Below are 17662 nucleotides of genomic sequence, written 5' to 3'. Positions count from 1 at the left end.
CAACTGCTGCCAAGGTGGATTCTTGAAGAAGCTGGATGGTACCATGTTCCAATCTAGGAAAGGAGGGAGAGAAGAAGGGAATAAGCATTTACATGGTATCTACTATGTGCCAGGCACTGTGCTAATCACTTTTAGCAATATTGTCTCATAGGGAGCATTTGCCTTGCTATAGCCATTAAACCCTGATGTAAGTATATTGTTCTCCATGAGTACCCGGCCTAAGTATTACTTTCCTATAAGCTTTATGGTCCTATTACTTTAAGCTCATTATATATTGCTATAAGCATTTTGTAAATTACTGTGGCTTGGCCATCAAAAATATTACCCACAATCTTAGGTTTTATTAATGTGATTTATAGTGTCCAGAGTGAGGGAGATGAAAAACCCACTACAGTCTGTACTAGTCAGGCTAAATATAGAATATTGCGTTCTGTTGCGTAAGATACATTTTAGTGGGGACAAATAAGCTGAGAAGGGAAAGACTAGCATGAAAAAGATAACATATGAACAGTTGCAGAAAACAGGATGTTTAGTCTGGAAAAAAAGATTTAGAAAAATATAGTAACAGCTTTCAAATATTTGAAGAGCTATTAAGCAAAAGATGGATTTGATTTGATCTTTGTATAAGTCCAAACTACAAACAATGGGTAGAAGTTAAAGGGAGAGTGATTGCGACTCAATAGAAGGAAGAACCTTTTAATATTTAGGTACAAATTGGATTGGGCTGCTATGAGAGACAAAGAGACTTCACTGGAAGTATTCAAGCAAAAGTCGGTCAATTGGGGAGAAATGGAGAAAGTAATTGTCCATTAGATTTGAGGTTGCTCCAAGTCAATGCTCCAACATAGGTCAGTGCTAACTTTAAGATTATGAATTTTCTGTGAAATCATTTGTGATGCAAATCCAGACTTATTCTGAGCTTATGTACACTTACTGTCTCTAAGGCACAACTTAGCATTTTACTAGATCCTATCTTGTATTATTTGCCAGTTGAATTGTTTGTATGTTTTAGTACCAGTAAAAATTACATACACTTACATACACTTACTGTCCGTGCCACACAACTTAGCATTTTAGTGGATCCTATCTTGTATATCTGCCAATTGAATTGTTTGTATGTTTTATTACCAGTAAAAATATATGTTCCTCCAGGACACTTATCATATCTCATACTTCTGTACTAGCTATATAATCAAGGGAAATCCTATGCTTATAATGGAGAATCACCTAATTTACTTGACTTGAAACACTCAGATCTCTGAACATTGTCAGTACATATAACCCTGTCCATTCCCTTTGATCCTGCCAATTTTCCAAGACCATGCCCAGGCTAAGTAAGGATGTATTTGTCATTTCAGGCATCATTGACATTTAAGGATGTAGCTGTGCTCTTCACCCAGGAAGAGTGGGGGCAATTGGACCGTGGCCAGAAACACCTGTACAGGGAAGTGATGCTGGAAAATTATAGGAACCTGGTCTTATTGGGTAAGTTGATTTTCCTGTGCGATTTAGGGTCAGTCTTCCCATTGGAAACTTGTTTCCCCCTCACTTATCTGTGTAGGGACTTAGTGTTCAATGATCATATACTGCTAATCTGTTTGAGCATAGAAAGAGAATATTCCTGCTCTTTATTTAAAGGTGAAAAGTCTGCACTTCTTATAGTATGAAATAGATCTTTGTAGTGCTAAATTTTTTCAAATGCTTCACTTCTCTCATATTCCAGAAATTCGGAAGAACAAGGGGTTAGAGATTTTCTGTGACATTTCTTCATTCTCAGAACAAATACCCCAGTAATACGTCTTTCCATATGAGCAGGGCATAAAGGATCCAAGCCAGATGTGATCTCCAAGTTGGAATATGGAAAAGATCCTTGGAAGGTAGAGAAAGAAATCCCAAGATGTACTTGCTCAGGTAAGTAAGATTTCCGCAGGCCTGTGGAGAAGATCGAGGTCACTTGTCATGAAGTCCCTTAAATATCTTGCCTTAACCTCTACATATCATGAACAATTTAATCAATTTTTTTGCAGAATTCTGAATTGATATATTTGAACCAATTCACACCTTCAGCAACAGTATATTACTGTGACTGTTTTTCCACAGCCTCACAAGCAATATTTCTATGTTTTATTATTGCCTATTTAAGAGATGTGAGGGGGAACCTCAGAATTCTTTTTAATTTGCATTGCACACATTAATGACGTGGAGCATTTTTCATCTCCTTCGTTTATTGATTTATTGGGGAATAGGACTTTTATTCATATGTATTTGTTTCAATTCCATATGTATCTTGAATGTCAGCTTTGTCTAAGTTATTAGATAAAAGTATCCCCCCCATAACTCAACATTTTTTTATTCTAGTTGAATCGAAAGTTGCTTTCTTCTTCCTACTCAGTTCTAGGCCCACCTCATTATTCATTTTCAATGCCTTTCCAAGACGTGTGGCCTGATGGACTAATTCCATCTGAAGACACAAAAGAAACAATTTTAATGAGGAAGAAAATGAGCAGTTACCTTAAGAAACTGAAGTGGATACAAGGGAACTCATCAACCAACTTAGATTTTTTTAACATATTCAAAAGATGGATTCAAAAGCCAATAATTGAGAATTAATGCAAAGGCATTTCATGGACCTCTAAGAAAAATATCAGGAATGTTAATTAAGGTTCAGCATGAACTAAGGCTCGTAAAGAAAAGCTAAGTACAACAAAAAGGGCATTTGTAGTAATTGGCAAAAAGATGAGTATTAGAGAGGGAATAGGACCACTGCTCAGAATGGATAATATTTTGATAACCAATAAAAAAGAAAACAGAGATGCTCAAACAAGAAATATAAATAAGTAACTATAATAAAAATATAAAGGGTACAAGAGAAGGGAAATCAAGGCATCAAAAGAAGGCTTTTTTTAAAGGAAGAGACAGGCAAATATGGACATGAGTTGGACCCAGAGAGCTTTTAGAATTTGAATGGGGTGAGTAGACATTCCAGGTGGACAAAAAAATATAAATGAAGCTCTGGAGTGAGAAATTAATGCTGTATGTGTGTAGGATACTTACAAGCCTACCTGGACAAGTGTGGGGCATGCTTGTTTTGAAATAAGGGTGAATAAGTAGAATGGGAATGGATCATGAAACTTTGACCGTCAGGTTAAGGATACTGATCCTTATGTTGTAGGCAATAGGAAGATGCTATAGAGTGTTCAATAAGAATAATTTTCACTTGGAGCCATTGGAAGTAACTGGGTATAATAGTAAGAGGGAAGTTCAAGATCAGGAAAAAACTGGGTAGGGGAGTTAAGAGCAGAAAGCCAGGATTTTAGACCCCCAAAGGTCTGAAGATAGCCAAAGATATGGGAATCAGGAAATCAAATTAGAATAGTGTTAGTCTGGCATGAAATGTCAGATAAAAAAAGTTGTAATTGTGAGGGCAGATGATTGCCTACAATCAGTAACATCAGAGAACAAAACATGATACCAGGGATCAAAATGGGGTAGTGATACTGATAATGGGGAGCCAGTGGTTTTCTCTCTGGCCCTTTGTAAGTGTGTGTAAGAAGCAATTGTATTTAGATAGAGATAATATCATCATGGGTACAGAAAGGCCCTGATGATGGTTAGGGATGCTTTGGGAGAACTGGGACTGACTACAGGGATCTTCTTGTAGACATGAGGATTTTTAAACAAAGTGTTTCGATAGAATTGTACAGGGTCAGTTGAAAAGAACAGGATCCTACTACAGTAATGGTAATGATCAAGCCCTCTTCTTCTTCCCACAACACTGACATTTGCACTGTGCCACATCCCCACCACTTAACTTATTCCACTGCTTTGCCCCTTCTAATCCTCTTTGATGGATGACCCCACTTCATTCAGATTCTTTCACTTGCTTTTTGCCTTCCTTTTCCATTCTCATTCAGGATCATTGTGCATTGTTCTTATTATTATCACATCATTATTCTCATTTTAGTCATTTCTTTCTTCCTAGCACAGGCCACAGGGGACAATTTTATTATTTTTCTTTTAGAATGGGATAACAGGCATGAAGTCAAGGAGCCATTTTCAAAGCAGGGCGTTTCTGAAGAGGAATCCTCCAAAGGGTCCACAGTGGAAAGATTTACAAAGGGTGGCATCTTGTACCCTAAGCTAGGAGAAGTCTGGAAACTCGACGACCAATTTGGGATGCAGAGACACCTGCAACAAATGACTGTTTCCCAAAAGACAATGTTTCATGGAAAGACAGGTCCTGAGTGTGATGAATTTAATCTGAGCTCAAACCTTGTTATGACATGGGGTGGTTTTACAAGAGAGAGTTGGCATAAATGTGATATATGTGGGAAAATCTCAATATATAAAACACACCTAATTGGACACCAGAAACTATGTGTAAGAAAGAAACCCTATGATGATGAATGTGCAAAAATTTTTAATAAGGGTGCACTCTGTAGGCAGCATCAAAGGGTCCCTGTTGGTGAGAAGTCCCTTAAATATAATGAAAATGGGGAAGCTTTTCAACTGCATGGAAACTTTACTCAACATAAAAAAATCCATACTGGCAAGAAACTCTCTGAATGTGTTGAATGTGGGAAGGTATTCAGACTGCATGGATGCCTTAGTCAAAATATGATAGGAAATATTGAAATCAGAAAAGCTTTCAATAAGGGTGAATTCCTTTTACAACATCAAAGAGTCCATACTGGAGAGAATTCTTATAAATGTAATAATTGTGGCAAAGCTTTCAGTAAAGATGTAGTCCTTAGGCAGCATCAAAGAAAGCATGATGGAGAGAAACTCTATAGGTGTAATTAATGTGGGAAAGCCTTCAGTAAAGGTGCTCTGCTTAAGCAACATCAAAAAATCCATAGTGGAAAGAAACCTTACAAATGTAATGAATGTGGAAAAGCCTTCAGACTGTGTGGACATCTCACTCAACATAAAAGAATTCATACTGGACAGAAACCCTATAAATGTTATGAATGTGGTAAAGCTTTCCGTCAGAGTACAGACTGTACACAACATCAGAGAATTCATACAGAAGAGAAGCCCTTTAAGTGTACTGATTGTAGAAAAGGTTTCAGCAAAGGTGCACTACTTATACAGCATCAGAGAGTTCATACAGGAGAGAAACCTTATAAATCTAATGAATGTGAGAAAGCCTTCAGCCTGCATGTAAACCTTACTCGACATCAGAGAATCCATACTGGAGAGAAGCCCTATAAATGTAATCAGTGTGGGAGTGTCTTCAGGCACAGTTCAGCTCTAGTCAGGCATCAGAGATTTCACAAAGGAAAGTAATACTGGTCTTAATGAATTCAAGAAAGCTCGTATCATTCTTTATTCAAATATTTTATGATTTTGATATCACAGTTTGTCACTAGTTGAAATTTTGGGAGGTGTTTGATCAGAAATATATTCCTTTCACATCCTGCCTCAATTGTATTTTATTCTTCCTGATAACACACACCAGTCCTAATAAAATATACATCTGTTAACTTCAAAATAATTAATCTTCTGTCCAATTTGCTAATGTAATTATCTAAATTTATTAAACATTTTATATTGTTTTTAATTACCTAATCTTATGATTTTTATCCCCTACTACAAAGTTTTTCAACATTTTTGGTAATGTAACAATAGTAGCATCTCAGTCCTATTCTGATGTTGATATTAGAACACTTGATCACTAACCTTATTGACTTTAAATGAATTGGTTTGCTTTTCTTAGATGTAAAGCTGTTACATGTGTGATAGAAATTATGGTTAAATGAATTATTAGATAATAGTTACTAAAAATCTCAATATTCTTTAGAAGCATAATAATTATTTTAGTTTAAAAATAGAAATCAGGAGAAACTTGCCTGAGAAGTCAGAATGGACTAAAGGGAACTAGTCTTTTTACAAAGAAATAACAAGTAGGAATACCAAAGAAAAGAGGAATAAAAAAAACCCAACAAACTGAAATTTAAAATAAGCAAAGTAAAAAAAAGAATTCTGATTAAACTTTAAAATATTGCATTACAACTGAATCAGCTATGGTGAAGCAATGGAAATTTTTAAAAATTCCACGGATCTTCCAGATCATTTCCTCAGATGAATATATGACACATTAAAAGAAATCAAACCATAATTGGCAGTGCTGTGAAAATCACAAGATCATGTAAAATTCTATGGGGAAATAAAGTCATTATTAAAAGAGGCTGAAAACAAATGAGAGGAAATAAAAAATATTACCAAACTTGAAGAACTCTAAATTATTGTATTAGAAAACACAAATTCAAGTAACAAGATCTTAAGAATAGATCATGATGTAGCATTCTCTAAATGACTTAAATTCCAGAGAATTAGAAAAAACAAAATAATAAGATATTATTTTTAAAAGTCACTGGAAAAAATTTCCCCAAAATGGTTGAAATACCTGGTCAGATTCAAATATAAAGAATTCAAAGGATGTAGACAGAGAAGATCCCATCTGTATGTATCTAACATGCTTTGACACATAGTTAATATCCAACATTGTAATAATGAAGAAAAAATACTACTATTAGAAGTAAAAAAAAATAGCAAGAAATAACAATTAATATCATAAAAGATTTTTCAAGAATAAGGAAGCATTGCCAAAATTGGAGTACAACTTTTATGGAATTAAGAAGCATGGGCCATTTATATACCAACAAGATTCAGTATAAAGTCTTATGGAATCAAATGGATATTTGACAAGCAAAGAGAATGAAAAGTTTTGCAGAGACCTATTTACTTCATGAGTCTTTAAAACATAAACAAGCATCCCAGAAAAATAAAGACAAATACTTAAACCAGGCACTTATAAAAAATCAGAACCCCTCAGAGCATTGTATTGAGGATATTGCTAACAATAAGGAAGAAATGGTTTCAGGTGGTCTCTGAAACTCACCAAAATCCAGGAAGGATTATTAAGCACCCATTATATGCCTGGCACTGTTCTAAGTGCTGAGGATACAAATACAAGCTGAAAGAAAGACAGTCTCCTGCCCACTAGAAGCTTTTCTTCTAGTAGGGGAAGACAACACAAATGGAAGCTGAAAAGGGGATGGGGGGACGGGGGAAGAAGAAGATGGCATGGTTAGGGCTGGGAAGAGAGTGAAGGCTAGCTTGGGCCCCTTAACCTTCCCACCCCAGTCTCAAGAGTTATTTGTGCCACCAAGTTGACTGAAACTTTGGAACTTCCATATTCATCTTTTCATATTCTTCCTATAATAGGAGCAGGGAATCATCACCATTTGGGGGATGGGTTTCATTGGGGAGGGTTTGTGAGAGTGGGGTCATGTACCCAGGCAAGGATGATTTTGCCATGCATTCATTTGATAAGTTTCTCTCAAATACCACATATTCCAACACATCCTTGAAGATATCTTCTTGTCCATATATCAGCTGCCTAAATTGATTTTTTATATATATGTGTATATGTATATGTGTATATATGTATGTATGTACACACACACACACATATAAGAGTCTTTAGGGTGTGCATGTAAACGGTGGCCTGACCATATTATGTTGCCTTCACTCACCATATCTTGGCAGTGAACATAAACCTTCCTTGGTGGTTCCAGAGATTCCACAAAGCTCCAACATACTGCTTTAAGTTGGATGTCCCACTCCATTTCCAGGCAGCAGTGCTAGGTTACCAAGGCATGAAGTCAGTCATAATCTGAGATAAAGGAGAAAAGAAACATGCCACTGGCTCATGCCTTTCTGGGCTCTGAGTCTGGAATAAGCTGTTCGCATTCCTAAGCATTGGAAACCAAATTAGACACACACAATGAAGTTTCTCTTTAAAGAAAATAAGTGAGATCTAAGGGAAGAGTAAAGCAGCACTGAAATGTCAAGAGCTGAAAGGATTAGATTGCTTTGGCTCATTTTACACTTTTAGGTTGAGCAAAATGCCCCATTTCAGAAGCATTAATAAATCTGTGTGACCCTTAGAAAGGAATATCCTGTCATTTTTCAGAGAATTACTATTCTGCCAATTTCCACATTAAGTCAATAAAAAAGCCAGATGCCAAAGCTTCATAGGAGGCCAGTCAGCACCTGATCATGCCCAAGGAGAGGCCAGGAATGCCAAAGGTGAAGGTTCAGATTAATTATTCAGAGCAGATTGATCTGTGGCAAAGCAAGAATTCGGTATTGGCAGGTACAAATAGAGCTCACTCTCATGTTTTAAGGCATTGATGAACCTCAACAAAAATCTGCTGAACTTTTTCTGGGAAGACCTTGGTAGAAAAATCAGTGCATATTCTCTCACTTTCCAAATTCTGGAGTTCGGGGCAGAGAAAACATCCCTGCTTCATGGATGCCACCGTGATGTTATACTAAAAGTTTCTATACGGAATGAAAATATGTTAAGCTTATATATACACATTTACACATATGTATATACATACATGTTCATATATATGTATGTATACATACATATACTTAATTCTACAACATCATAAGTGAAAATTTCATAGTCTTGCAAGAAATAAACTTAGAAAAATTATGAGTTTTAAATATCTCATTATCATTACATGATAAATCCACCTAAAAGTTAAGAAAGGAATCACAACTAAACAGAATATTAAACAAATGAAAATAAATAGCTATATGAAGTTAACTCTGGGATAAGAAAAGAATATATTTATTTTTTCAGACTTTGGAACCTATGTAAAAATTGATTGCATGCAAGGCCATAAAGGAGACATAATACATATAGAAAAGGAGGGATTCTAAACATTGCATTTGCAGATCATAATGCAATAAAATTAATAATGCTATATATAAGAAATATAGACCTCTATAGGTATTTAAAATGATATAAGTAATAAGTGAAAAAGGAAAGTAAAAAAAAAAGCAGACCACATCAAAGGCATTGACAAAATGGCTCCTTTATGTCACAATTTATGAGATGCAGCCTAAGTAGTACTCAAAGGCACATTAATAACCCTGAATGTTGCCAGAATGAGGAAGAAATAGAAAAAAATAATGACTTGAGCAAACCTAAAAAACTTGAAAAGGAAAAAGCAAATGGAAAGAAAATGTTACTAAGATCAGGGAAGAGAATATAATTGGAAATAAGAAAATAATTGAAATAATAAATCCAAAAATTGAGTTTCTGAACAGACCAACAAAATTTATAAACTATTAATAAGTATAATTGTAAAACTCAAAAGAGAACAACGAATGGCAGGAACACATACCTAGTGATTTTCATTCAGCTTTCTAGGACTTTATAATACTATAATATGGTAGTTAAGTATTACCATCCTGTCGATAATATCAAGTCTTCCTTTCGTACATATGATTTTCCCCCATTGTCCTACCCTTGAGAGAATAGTTTGGTGTTTGTTTTCTGGAATACCAGAGACTTTTTATAAAACTAAAAACAGTATTGGGCATCAACAACTTTAGTCAGCTCTTAGTACTCTGGGGAATAGTGATAGATGTTGTCACTAAAGGAAGGAAATCCTTAAACCTGCTTCTGTATGTCTCAGGTTGAAATGAACTGACATCAACGTAGGAAGACAACAAATAAACATTTCCTTCCTACTTGTGTTTCTGTTCCTTTTCAAACATTTAGCCTTGTAAATAACATGACACAAGTGGGTTCCTTTGGAAGTTAGTTACATGAGCTGGAACCTGCTTGGACCAAATGAACTATGCCTTAATTTAAGTCATTTTATAGTTGTGCGTATTATGTGAGATTTTTTTTTAAATTCAGAGAATTCGGAAATGTCAGGGAACTCAGAGATAGATGTTCATTCTTAAAGTTGAATTTTATATTGTTACCTTGCTTTTACACTTATCAATAAACATCATTTTTACATTTCATATAAAAAAGAAGATAGTAAAACCATCTGAGATCTCTCTGAGATTATAGAAAGGAAATATCACAAAAAGCAAAAGAAATCATGACAAATTGGATTATTAGAGATTATTCTACATAACTGTATACTAATAAATTTGGAAAATTAAAAGAAATCGCTATCTACAAAAATATAAAATACTAAAATTAAAATAAAAAGCAAAAAGTGGATAATCTAAATAGACTGATCTTAGAAGAAGAGACAAGACTATTAAACATCATCCATGTAAAAATATTCCAGGCTCAGGTATAGTTAAGTGAATTCTACCAAACTTTTAAAGAATAAGCAACTCCTATGCTACATAGACTCCTTCAAAATCTCAGAGTTCTACTTTGCACATTTCTTATCACTTATTTGTCTTTTAAAATACCTCATGTGGCAGTTGATAGTTTTTATTTCTCCTTTTGAAAACTTGTTTTTCATAAACATCCTTTAATCAGTTATTTTTTGGGAAATGTCATATGTGTGTGTCAATTTTACATGTACATGTATATTATGCACATAATTATGCAATAAATATCAGACTTTTATCAGAAATATCTGATGCAAATATTTTTCTCAATCTGTAGTTTCTCTTTTTATTCTAGTTGTATTGATTTTGTCCATGAAAAAACTTTTAAAATGTTATGTAACTGAAATTGGGTTTTTTAATAATCACCTCTGTCTTTAGATTAAGGATTTCTGCTCTAGACATACTGCGAAACGTACATCCCTAATTTTTTTGTGATATGACCATTTATATGTAGGTCATATATCCGTTTGAAGTTTAATGTCTTTGATGTAAGGTTTTGGTCTAAAACTAATATCTTCCTAACTACAATCCAGTCTTCCCCACATTTCTTATTAAATAGGTAATCTTTCTCCCAGTAGTTTGTGTCCTGGGGTTTATCAAATACTGGGTTACTGTGTTTGGATGCCTCTGGGTTCTGCTTATCTGTTCTCTTTCATGGATTTACTTTTCTGTTTTTTAACCAGCATCAAAAATTGTTCAGAATTGCTGCTTTTTAATATGGTTTGAGAACTAATAATATAATGTCCCCTCCATTCCTTTTTCATTGTTTCCCTTGAAATTCTTATACCTTTTTCCCCCAAAATGAATTTTATTTTTTCCTACTGCTACAAAATGACCCCTTGTCAATAGAATGTAATTTCAGTATAATATACACTCCTTAGGACAAGGACTCTTTCATTTTGTTTTTTTATCTACAATGCCTAGCATATAGTAGGGACTTAATAAATGTTAAATTGAAAATAAAGCAATAGTAAAAGGCAGCTGAAATCTGACTGATTGCAATGGCCAACCTTTGTCCCATAGGATAGACAATGAAAATATTCTTGCCTTTTTTGCACAAGAAGTGTAAATCACTGATCAACTACTATCAGACATAGCTATTTTGTCATTCGGTTTTTCTATGTTACAAGGAAAGAATAAATGATGGGGAGGGGTATATCAAGAAATGACTGTAATGTAACAACAAATGCATCAATAAAGCTTTTTTTTAATTGAGAAAGATTGTAGGCTTTACAACTCCTGTGAGAGAATTATGTTGCTGATCTCCCAAGTGAACAAAAATGAAGCTTTGAAAGAAAACTATACACCAGCATTGTTAATGAATATTGATTTGAAAGTACTTAATAAAATGCTACCAAATAAAATATAGCAGTATGTAAAAAAATTATACATCATGACTACATAGGATTCATGCAATGCAATGTAATGCAATGCAAGGATGGTTTAATACAAGCACAATAATCAGTATAAAAAAACTTACCAATAAGAGAAAAAAATAAATGTCATTAGAAACAGAGAAAAGCACTAAGGCACAATCAAAATGGCAGAGTAACAGGAAGAAGTAGTCTTGCTCCCCTGCCAAACCTCCTCCACAGAGATTTAGAAAATGCACCAGACTGAATTCTGAATAGGAAATCCAAGAAAATATCACAGTGAGTTATTTGTCTAGCCCAGGGAGACAGGTCTAGAACAGGAATCTGTCCTTGAGAGTGGAGTGCTAAGGGACTAAAGAAAACCAAGACTGGGTTCCAGGGCAGGAAAGCAGGACAGGACAGGAAGAGATTCCAGGAGATCCCTGAACTTCTACAGGGTGTAGGAAATGGGTGCCATTTGGCAGCTCTGTCTACCCTGTTCTGGGTCTGACTAAAAGGGATGGTGGGGAAGAATTTGTTTGTAGGAGCAGTGAAGAAAAGTGGGAGCTGGAATTTCCTATCTGTGTACTGAGCAAGGAACAAGTTTGGAAGCAAATAGTAGATCTATGGCTGATCCCAGAAGCAAAATTGAAACTTGGTTCTAGCCTTCAGCCCAGGTTCAAAGGCTATAATGGGTTATCTAGGGCAGGAGTCTTAGACTGAAGGAAAGCCTGCAGTTTCCTTTTGGGGAGAATAATACACCGGGAGAGGAAGAGTGAGAATATATCTCATAAGTGGGACATAAGGGGGAGGGAGGGAAATTGAGCAAGACTTGAATTCTTATCTCAACCAGTCAAAGTAGGGAAGAATAAACATACACACCATAGGGCACATTTTACCCAATAGGGAAATATAAAGGAGTATAGATTAAGGAAAGGATTAGTTGGAACTAAAATAACTTTTAAGAAGGGAGTGGGAAAAAAGAGAAAGAAAAATATAAGACAATAGGGTAAAGGGAAATACATAATCAGCCATCCAAACTATGAAAATAAATAGAATGCTCTCACCCATAAAATAGCAGACAATAGCAGAATGGATTAGAAACTAGAATCCAACAACATATTGTTTACAAGAAACATACCTGAAACAGAAAGATACACATAGAGCTAAGAATAGTCATGGGGCAGAGTTTATTGTGCTTTAGCTGAAGTAAATAAAGGCAGGGGTAGCAAGTATGATGTCAGACAAAGCAATAGCCAAAACAGACCTAATTAAAAGAGATAAATGGGAGCTATATTTTGGTACCATAGGCAATGAATTAACATTAATACTAAACATATACACCAAGTGACATAGCATCTAAATTCCTAAAGAAAAAGTTAAATGAGGGAGAAATAGTAAAACAAATATTGAAGGTCCTCAATTTACCCCCTCTCAGACCTAGAATAATCTAACAAAAAACAAGACATGAAAGACCTGAATAGAATTTTAGTAAAGTTAGATATGATAGACCTTTGTAGAATATTGAATGGGAGCAGAAAGAAGTATACCTATTTCTTAGCTGTTAATGGCACCTTTGCAAAATTGACCAAGCATTAGGGTATAAAACCCTCACAGAAATGCAAAAAAGTAGAAATATCTTTTACTGAACAAAATTTGAAAATGTTACATTTAATAAAGGACCTTGGAAGCCAAGATTTAAAATTAATTGGAAACTAAATAATTTAATTCTAAAGAATGGATCAGGGAAAAAGCCAAGATGGCATAGAAAAGAGAGGGACTCACCTAAACTCTCCCAAATTCCCCTCCAAACAATTTTAATGCTTCAAAACAAGTTCTGGTACAGCAGAACCCACAAAAGGACAGAGTGAAACAATTTTCCAGCCCAAGGCAACTTAGAAGGTTGGCAAGAAAGGTCTGTTGCACTGGGATGAGAGTGGACCACAGTGGGGTGGTTTAGGCCACCCCAGCAAACCAGCAAGTAAGGCCTTGGGGGCTACTGAATCAATGGCAGCAGGGGAGGTTTCCAGACATCTCAGCTCACAGATGGTAAGGGAGATAAACAACTGGTCAGAAGGAGATTACAGGGATCCCTTTGCTAGCACTGGGTGCAAGACTGTTGTATTGCCCAGACATGGATCTGGGTCTCAGTTCCAGGGCAAGGAGGAACACTAGCACACCAGAGTTTGTAGCTGCAGGGGAAGAGGGGACCCTAGTCACAATTCAAGGGCAGAAGAGTGCTTATAATCACTTACAGACCAGAGCACAGGCCAGGGGATTAACAAACACACTTTTTCTTAGATCATACCACTTTGGAAGAACTAAAAACTTACAGATCCCTAGAACTAGCTCTGAAAACAGCTGCACAGAAAACTTAAAGCTCAGGACAGTACCCATTCCATATTATAAGCACAGCCCAACTTTAACATAAAGTTAAAAATCAAGAAATAAACTGGAGAAATGAGAAAAAAATTTAAAAAACAAAAAGTGACTATGGTGACAGGGAAGTTCAAAACACAAACTCAGAAGAGAACAACAAAGTCAAAATTCTACATCCAATGAACAGGAAGTTTTCAGATGAAGAAATTAAAGCTAGCTATAGTCATATGCTCTATGACTATAATGACTATAATAAAATGCTCTAAATCACTATTGATTAGAGAAATGCAAACTAAAACAACTCTGAGATACCACATCACACCTATCAGATTAGCTAACATGACAAAACAGGAAAATGATAAATGTTGGAGAAGATGTAGGAAAATTAGAACAGTAATGCATTGTGGGTGGAGTTGTAAACTGATCTAATCATTCAGGAGAGAAATTTGGAACTATACCCAAAGGGCTATAAAACTGTGCTTACCCTTTGATCCAGCAATACCCCTTCTAGGTCTTTATCCCAAAAAGATCATAAAAATGAGAAAATGACCCACATGGACATAAATATTTATAGCAGCTCTTTTGGTGGTGGCAAAGAATTGGAAATTGAGGGGATGCCCATCAGTTGGGGAATGGCTGAACAAGTTGTGGTATATGAATGTAATGGAATAATATTGTTCCATAAGAAATGATGAGCAGGTGGACTTCAGAAAAACCTGTAAAAACTTACATGAACTCATGCTGGGTGAAGTGAACAGAACCAGGAGAACATTGTATACAATAACAGCAATATTGTGCGATGACCAACTTTGATAGAATTAACTTTTCTCAGCAATACAAGAAAATTCCAAAAGACTCATGATGGAAAATGCTATCCACATCCAGAGAAAGAACTGTGGAGTCTGAATGCAGATCAAAGCATACTATTTCTCTCTCTCTCTCTCTCTCTCTCTCTCTCTCTCATGGTTTTTCCCTTTGATTCTAATTCTTCTTTATAACATGACTAATGTGGAAATATGTTTAATATGATTGTATATGTACAGCCTATATCAGATTGCATGCCGTCTTAGGGAAGGGAGAGCACAGGAAGGGGGATAAAATTTAGAACTCAAAATCTTATAGAAGTGAATGTTGAAAACTAAAAACAAATAAATAAATTTAAAACAAAAACCAAAAAATGCTACATCTGAAGACTCAAAAAAAATGAAATGATCTCAGGCCCAAAAAGAATTTCTAGAAGAGCTCAAAAAAGATTTTTTAAAAAATCAAATAAGAGAGGTAGAAGAAAAATTGGGAAAAGACATGGGAATGATGCAAGAAAATTATAAAAAACGAGTGAACAGCTTGGTAAAGGAGGCACAAAAGAATTGAAGAAAATAACACCTTAAAAAAGGGAATAGGCCAAATTGTAAAAGGGACACAAAAATTTACTGAAAAGAAGACTTCCTTACAAAGTAGAATTGGCCCTATGGAAAAAGAAGTACAAAAGCTCACTGAAGGAAATAATTCCTTAGAAATCAGAATTGGATAAGTGGAAGCTAATAACACCATGAGACATCAAGAAATGATAAAATAAAATAAAAAGAATGAAAAATGGGGGGTGTGTGTGAAACATCTCATTGAAAAAACTGACCTGGAAAATAGATCTAGGAGAGGTACTTGAAGAATTATTGGGCTACCTGAAAGCCATGATCAAAAAAAGACCCTAGGCATCATCTTTCAAGAAATTATCAAGGAAAAATGCCTCAATATTCTAGAACCAGAAGGTAAAATATTAATTTAAAGAATCTGTTGATCTCCTGAAAGAAGTCCCCAAATGAAACTTCCAGAAATATTATAGCCAAGTTCCAGAGCTCCCAGGTCAAGGAGAAAATATTGCAAGTAGTCAGAAAGAAACAGTTCAAATATCATGGAGCCACAGTCAGGACAACATAGGATTCAATGAGGTTAAACTGTTCACATTCCTACATGGGAAGATGATACTTGTAACTCCTAAGACCTGTATATATTCTTAGGACAATTAGAAGGAGTATATATAGACAGAGAACATGGGTGTGAGTTGAAAAAAATAAAATTAAACGGTGAGAAAGAGAAATGCACTGGGAGAAGGGGAAAGGAAGAGGTAGAATGGGGTAAATTATTTCTTTTTTTTTTTAATTTTAGACTCGAGGTCCAGAACACAAATACAGAATAGAGAAAAGGAAGAAAACATATCATAAACTTAAATATTGAAACTTAATTACAAAGTAAGAAAGAAAAAAAACATGTCTTGTGCATAGCAGAATGTAAGAGAGGATTCAAAATATATAACAATAGATTTTCATTTAATGAAATGCTTTATAATAAATAATACATGTGTTGAAAATTGTCCACCTTTGCTTCCTTGTGAGTTTTCTTTTGTTCTCTGCTGTGCACTTTTTTACTTTGTTCTTTTTCTCCCCTCCCCCCACCCCACTCCCAAAGGCTATAATAAAGATTAGATATGGAGATACCACCTTCATCTAAAGAGATCATACCTGACAAAGCTCAACCATCAAAAGAAATTGATTCATTAATGAATGCCAATAGTGGTTACTCAAGCAAGGACGATGCCATAAGCATCAGTAGTGTTAGCACAAGATCTGTGTCTGATGAAGAGAAAATCTTGTCTGAAATCCAAGAGGAGAAACAAACACTAGAAGAATTAAAAGTGACTATGGACAAATACCTCCCAATCTTGCCAAATGAGGCTACTATGCAAGAACCTTCAGAGGAAGAGAGAGGTTATTTTAGAGATGTGTCTTCAAAAGACGAAGGCTACTTCACATCACTAAGTTCTCTGCCAAGCAACCTCCAGCCCCAGGAATATAAGCATGCATTGGAAATTATCAGAGGTGCCAAGAACAACATCAAAAAACTCTTGCACCATCTCTATGAAGCAATTGAATTGACTTATCAAAGTAAGCAAGGTTCTGAGGATGGGCAGAATTGCTATTTGAGCTGTGGATCAAGTGGAGTAGGAGCCAGTCTGAAAATGTGGATGGTGATACACAGCTCCTGGGAATCTGAGCTCTGGGCATGTCCCATAGCATTGCCCTGAAATTACAGTTGGCCTTCATGGACCTCATGCTTAGTCCGAGGTCTTCCAAGCAGCCTTCAAGACAAGCTCCAACGGGCTTGTTATGATATGCAGGAGCTTCATACCACCTTTTTCCTAAGTAATGAGTTTGAAGATCTAGACAAGCATCATCTGATCCAGAGCCAGTTTAAGCTGACCCAAGTCCAGGGAAGTATAGAAGAATTGTTTTGTTTCTTAGAAGGTAGTATTCATTCTGATTGGATTGTAGGACCACTTGGCCCCACTGAATATCCCTTCTGAAAGGTAATAGCACTCCCTAAAGAAAAAACATCTTGAATTATGATATAGAATCAGGCTGACATTTTCAGATTCCTGGCAAACAATCTTGTGCTAATTTATAGTTAATAACTGCACTCTGTACACATTTCAGATTATATAAAGTTGCATACAAAATTTTTAAAAAAATGAAAAAAAAGAAAAAAATTTCCCCATCCAAGTTCAGCGTCAATATGAAATTTTGGACCCCAGATAGGAACCCTTGACTTAAATGGGTAAGTACGAGGTAAAAAAAAAAAAACAAAAACCAGCTACATCAAATTGTACTTGTTTTCCTCCTGGCTTATCTTTCTACCAACCCTACAAGCTTAGCTTATATAGCTATATATATACATACACACACACATACCAAACACATATACATATATAT

At 35.4% G+C, this 17662-nt stretch overlaps 1 protein-coding gene and 1 pseudogene across 1 annotated transcript; both read left to right on the top strand.

The window, feature by feature from the left end:
- Window positions 1-1340: 1340 nt before the first annotated feature.
- Window positions 1341-5725, top strand: LOC118842220 (zinc finger protein 184-like). Its single transcript, XM_036749820.1, has 5 exons — window positions 1341-1485; window positions 1816-1911; window positions 4022-4584; window positions 4840-5163; window positions 5720-5725. Exons 1-5 carry the CDS (start codon window positions 1341-1343, stop codon window positions 5723-5725), a joined length of 1134 nt encoding a protein of 377 aa, XP_036605715.1.
- A 10655-nt stretch (window positions 5726-16380) lies between these two features.
- LOC118842219 lies at window positions 16381-17256 on the top strand (annotated as a pseudogene).
- The last annotated feature ends 406 nt before the right edge of the window (window positions 17257-17662 follow it).

Source organism: Trichosurus vulpecula, chromosome 3 (assembly GCF_011100635.1).
Source record: "Trichosurus vulpecula isolate mTriVul1 chromosome 3, mTriVul1.pri, whole genome shotgun sequence".
NCBI lineage: Eukaryota > Metazoa > Chordata > Mammalia > Diprotodontia > Phalangeridae > Trichosurus > Trichosurus vulpecula.
The sequence above is the reverse complement of the archived record's forward strand: the minus strand, read 5'-3'. Positions and strand labels throughout refer to the sequence as shown.

Coding starts and splice junctions, on each gene's coding strand:
- LOC118842220 (XM_036749820.1), top strand. CDS start 1,341: ATGTATTTGTCATTTCAGGCATCATTGACATTTAAGGATGTAGCTGTG. Junction 1,486..1,815: donor TAGGAACCTGGTCTTATTGG/GTAAGTTGATTT, acceptor CCATATGAGCAG/GGCATAAAGGATCCAAGCCA. Junction 4,585..4,839: donor AATGTGTTGAATGTGGGAAG/GTATTCAGACTG, acceptor GCTCTGCTTAAG/CAACATCAAAAAATCCATAG.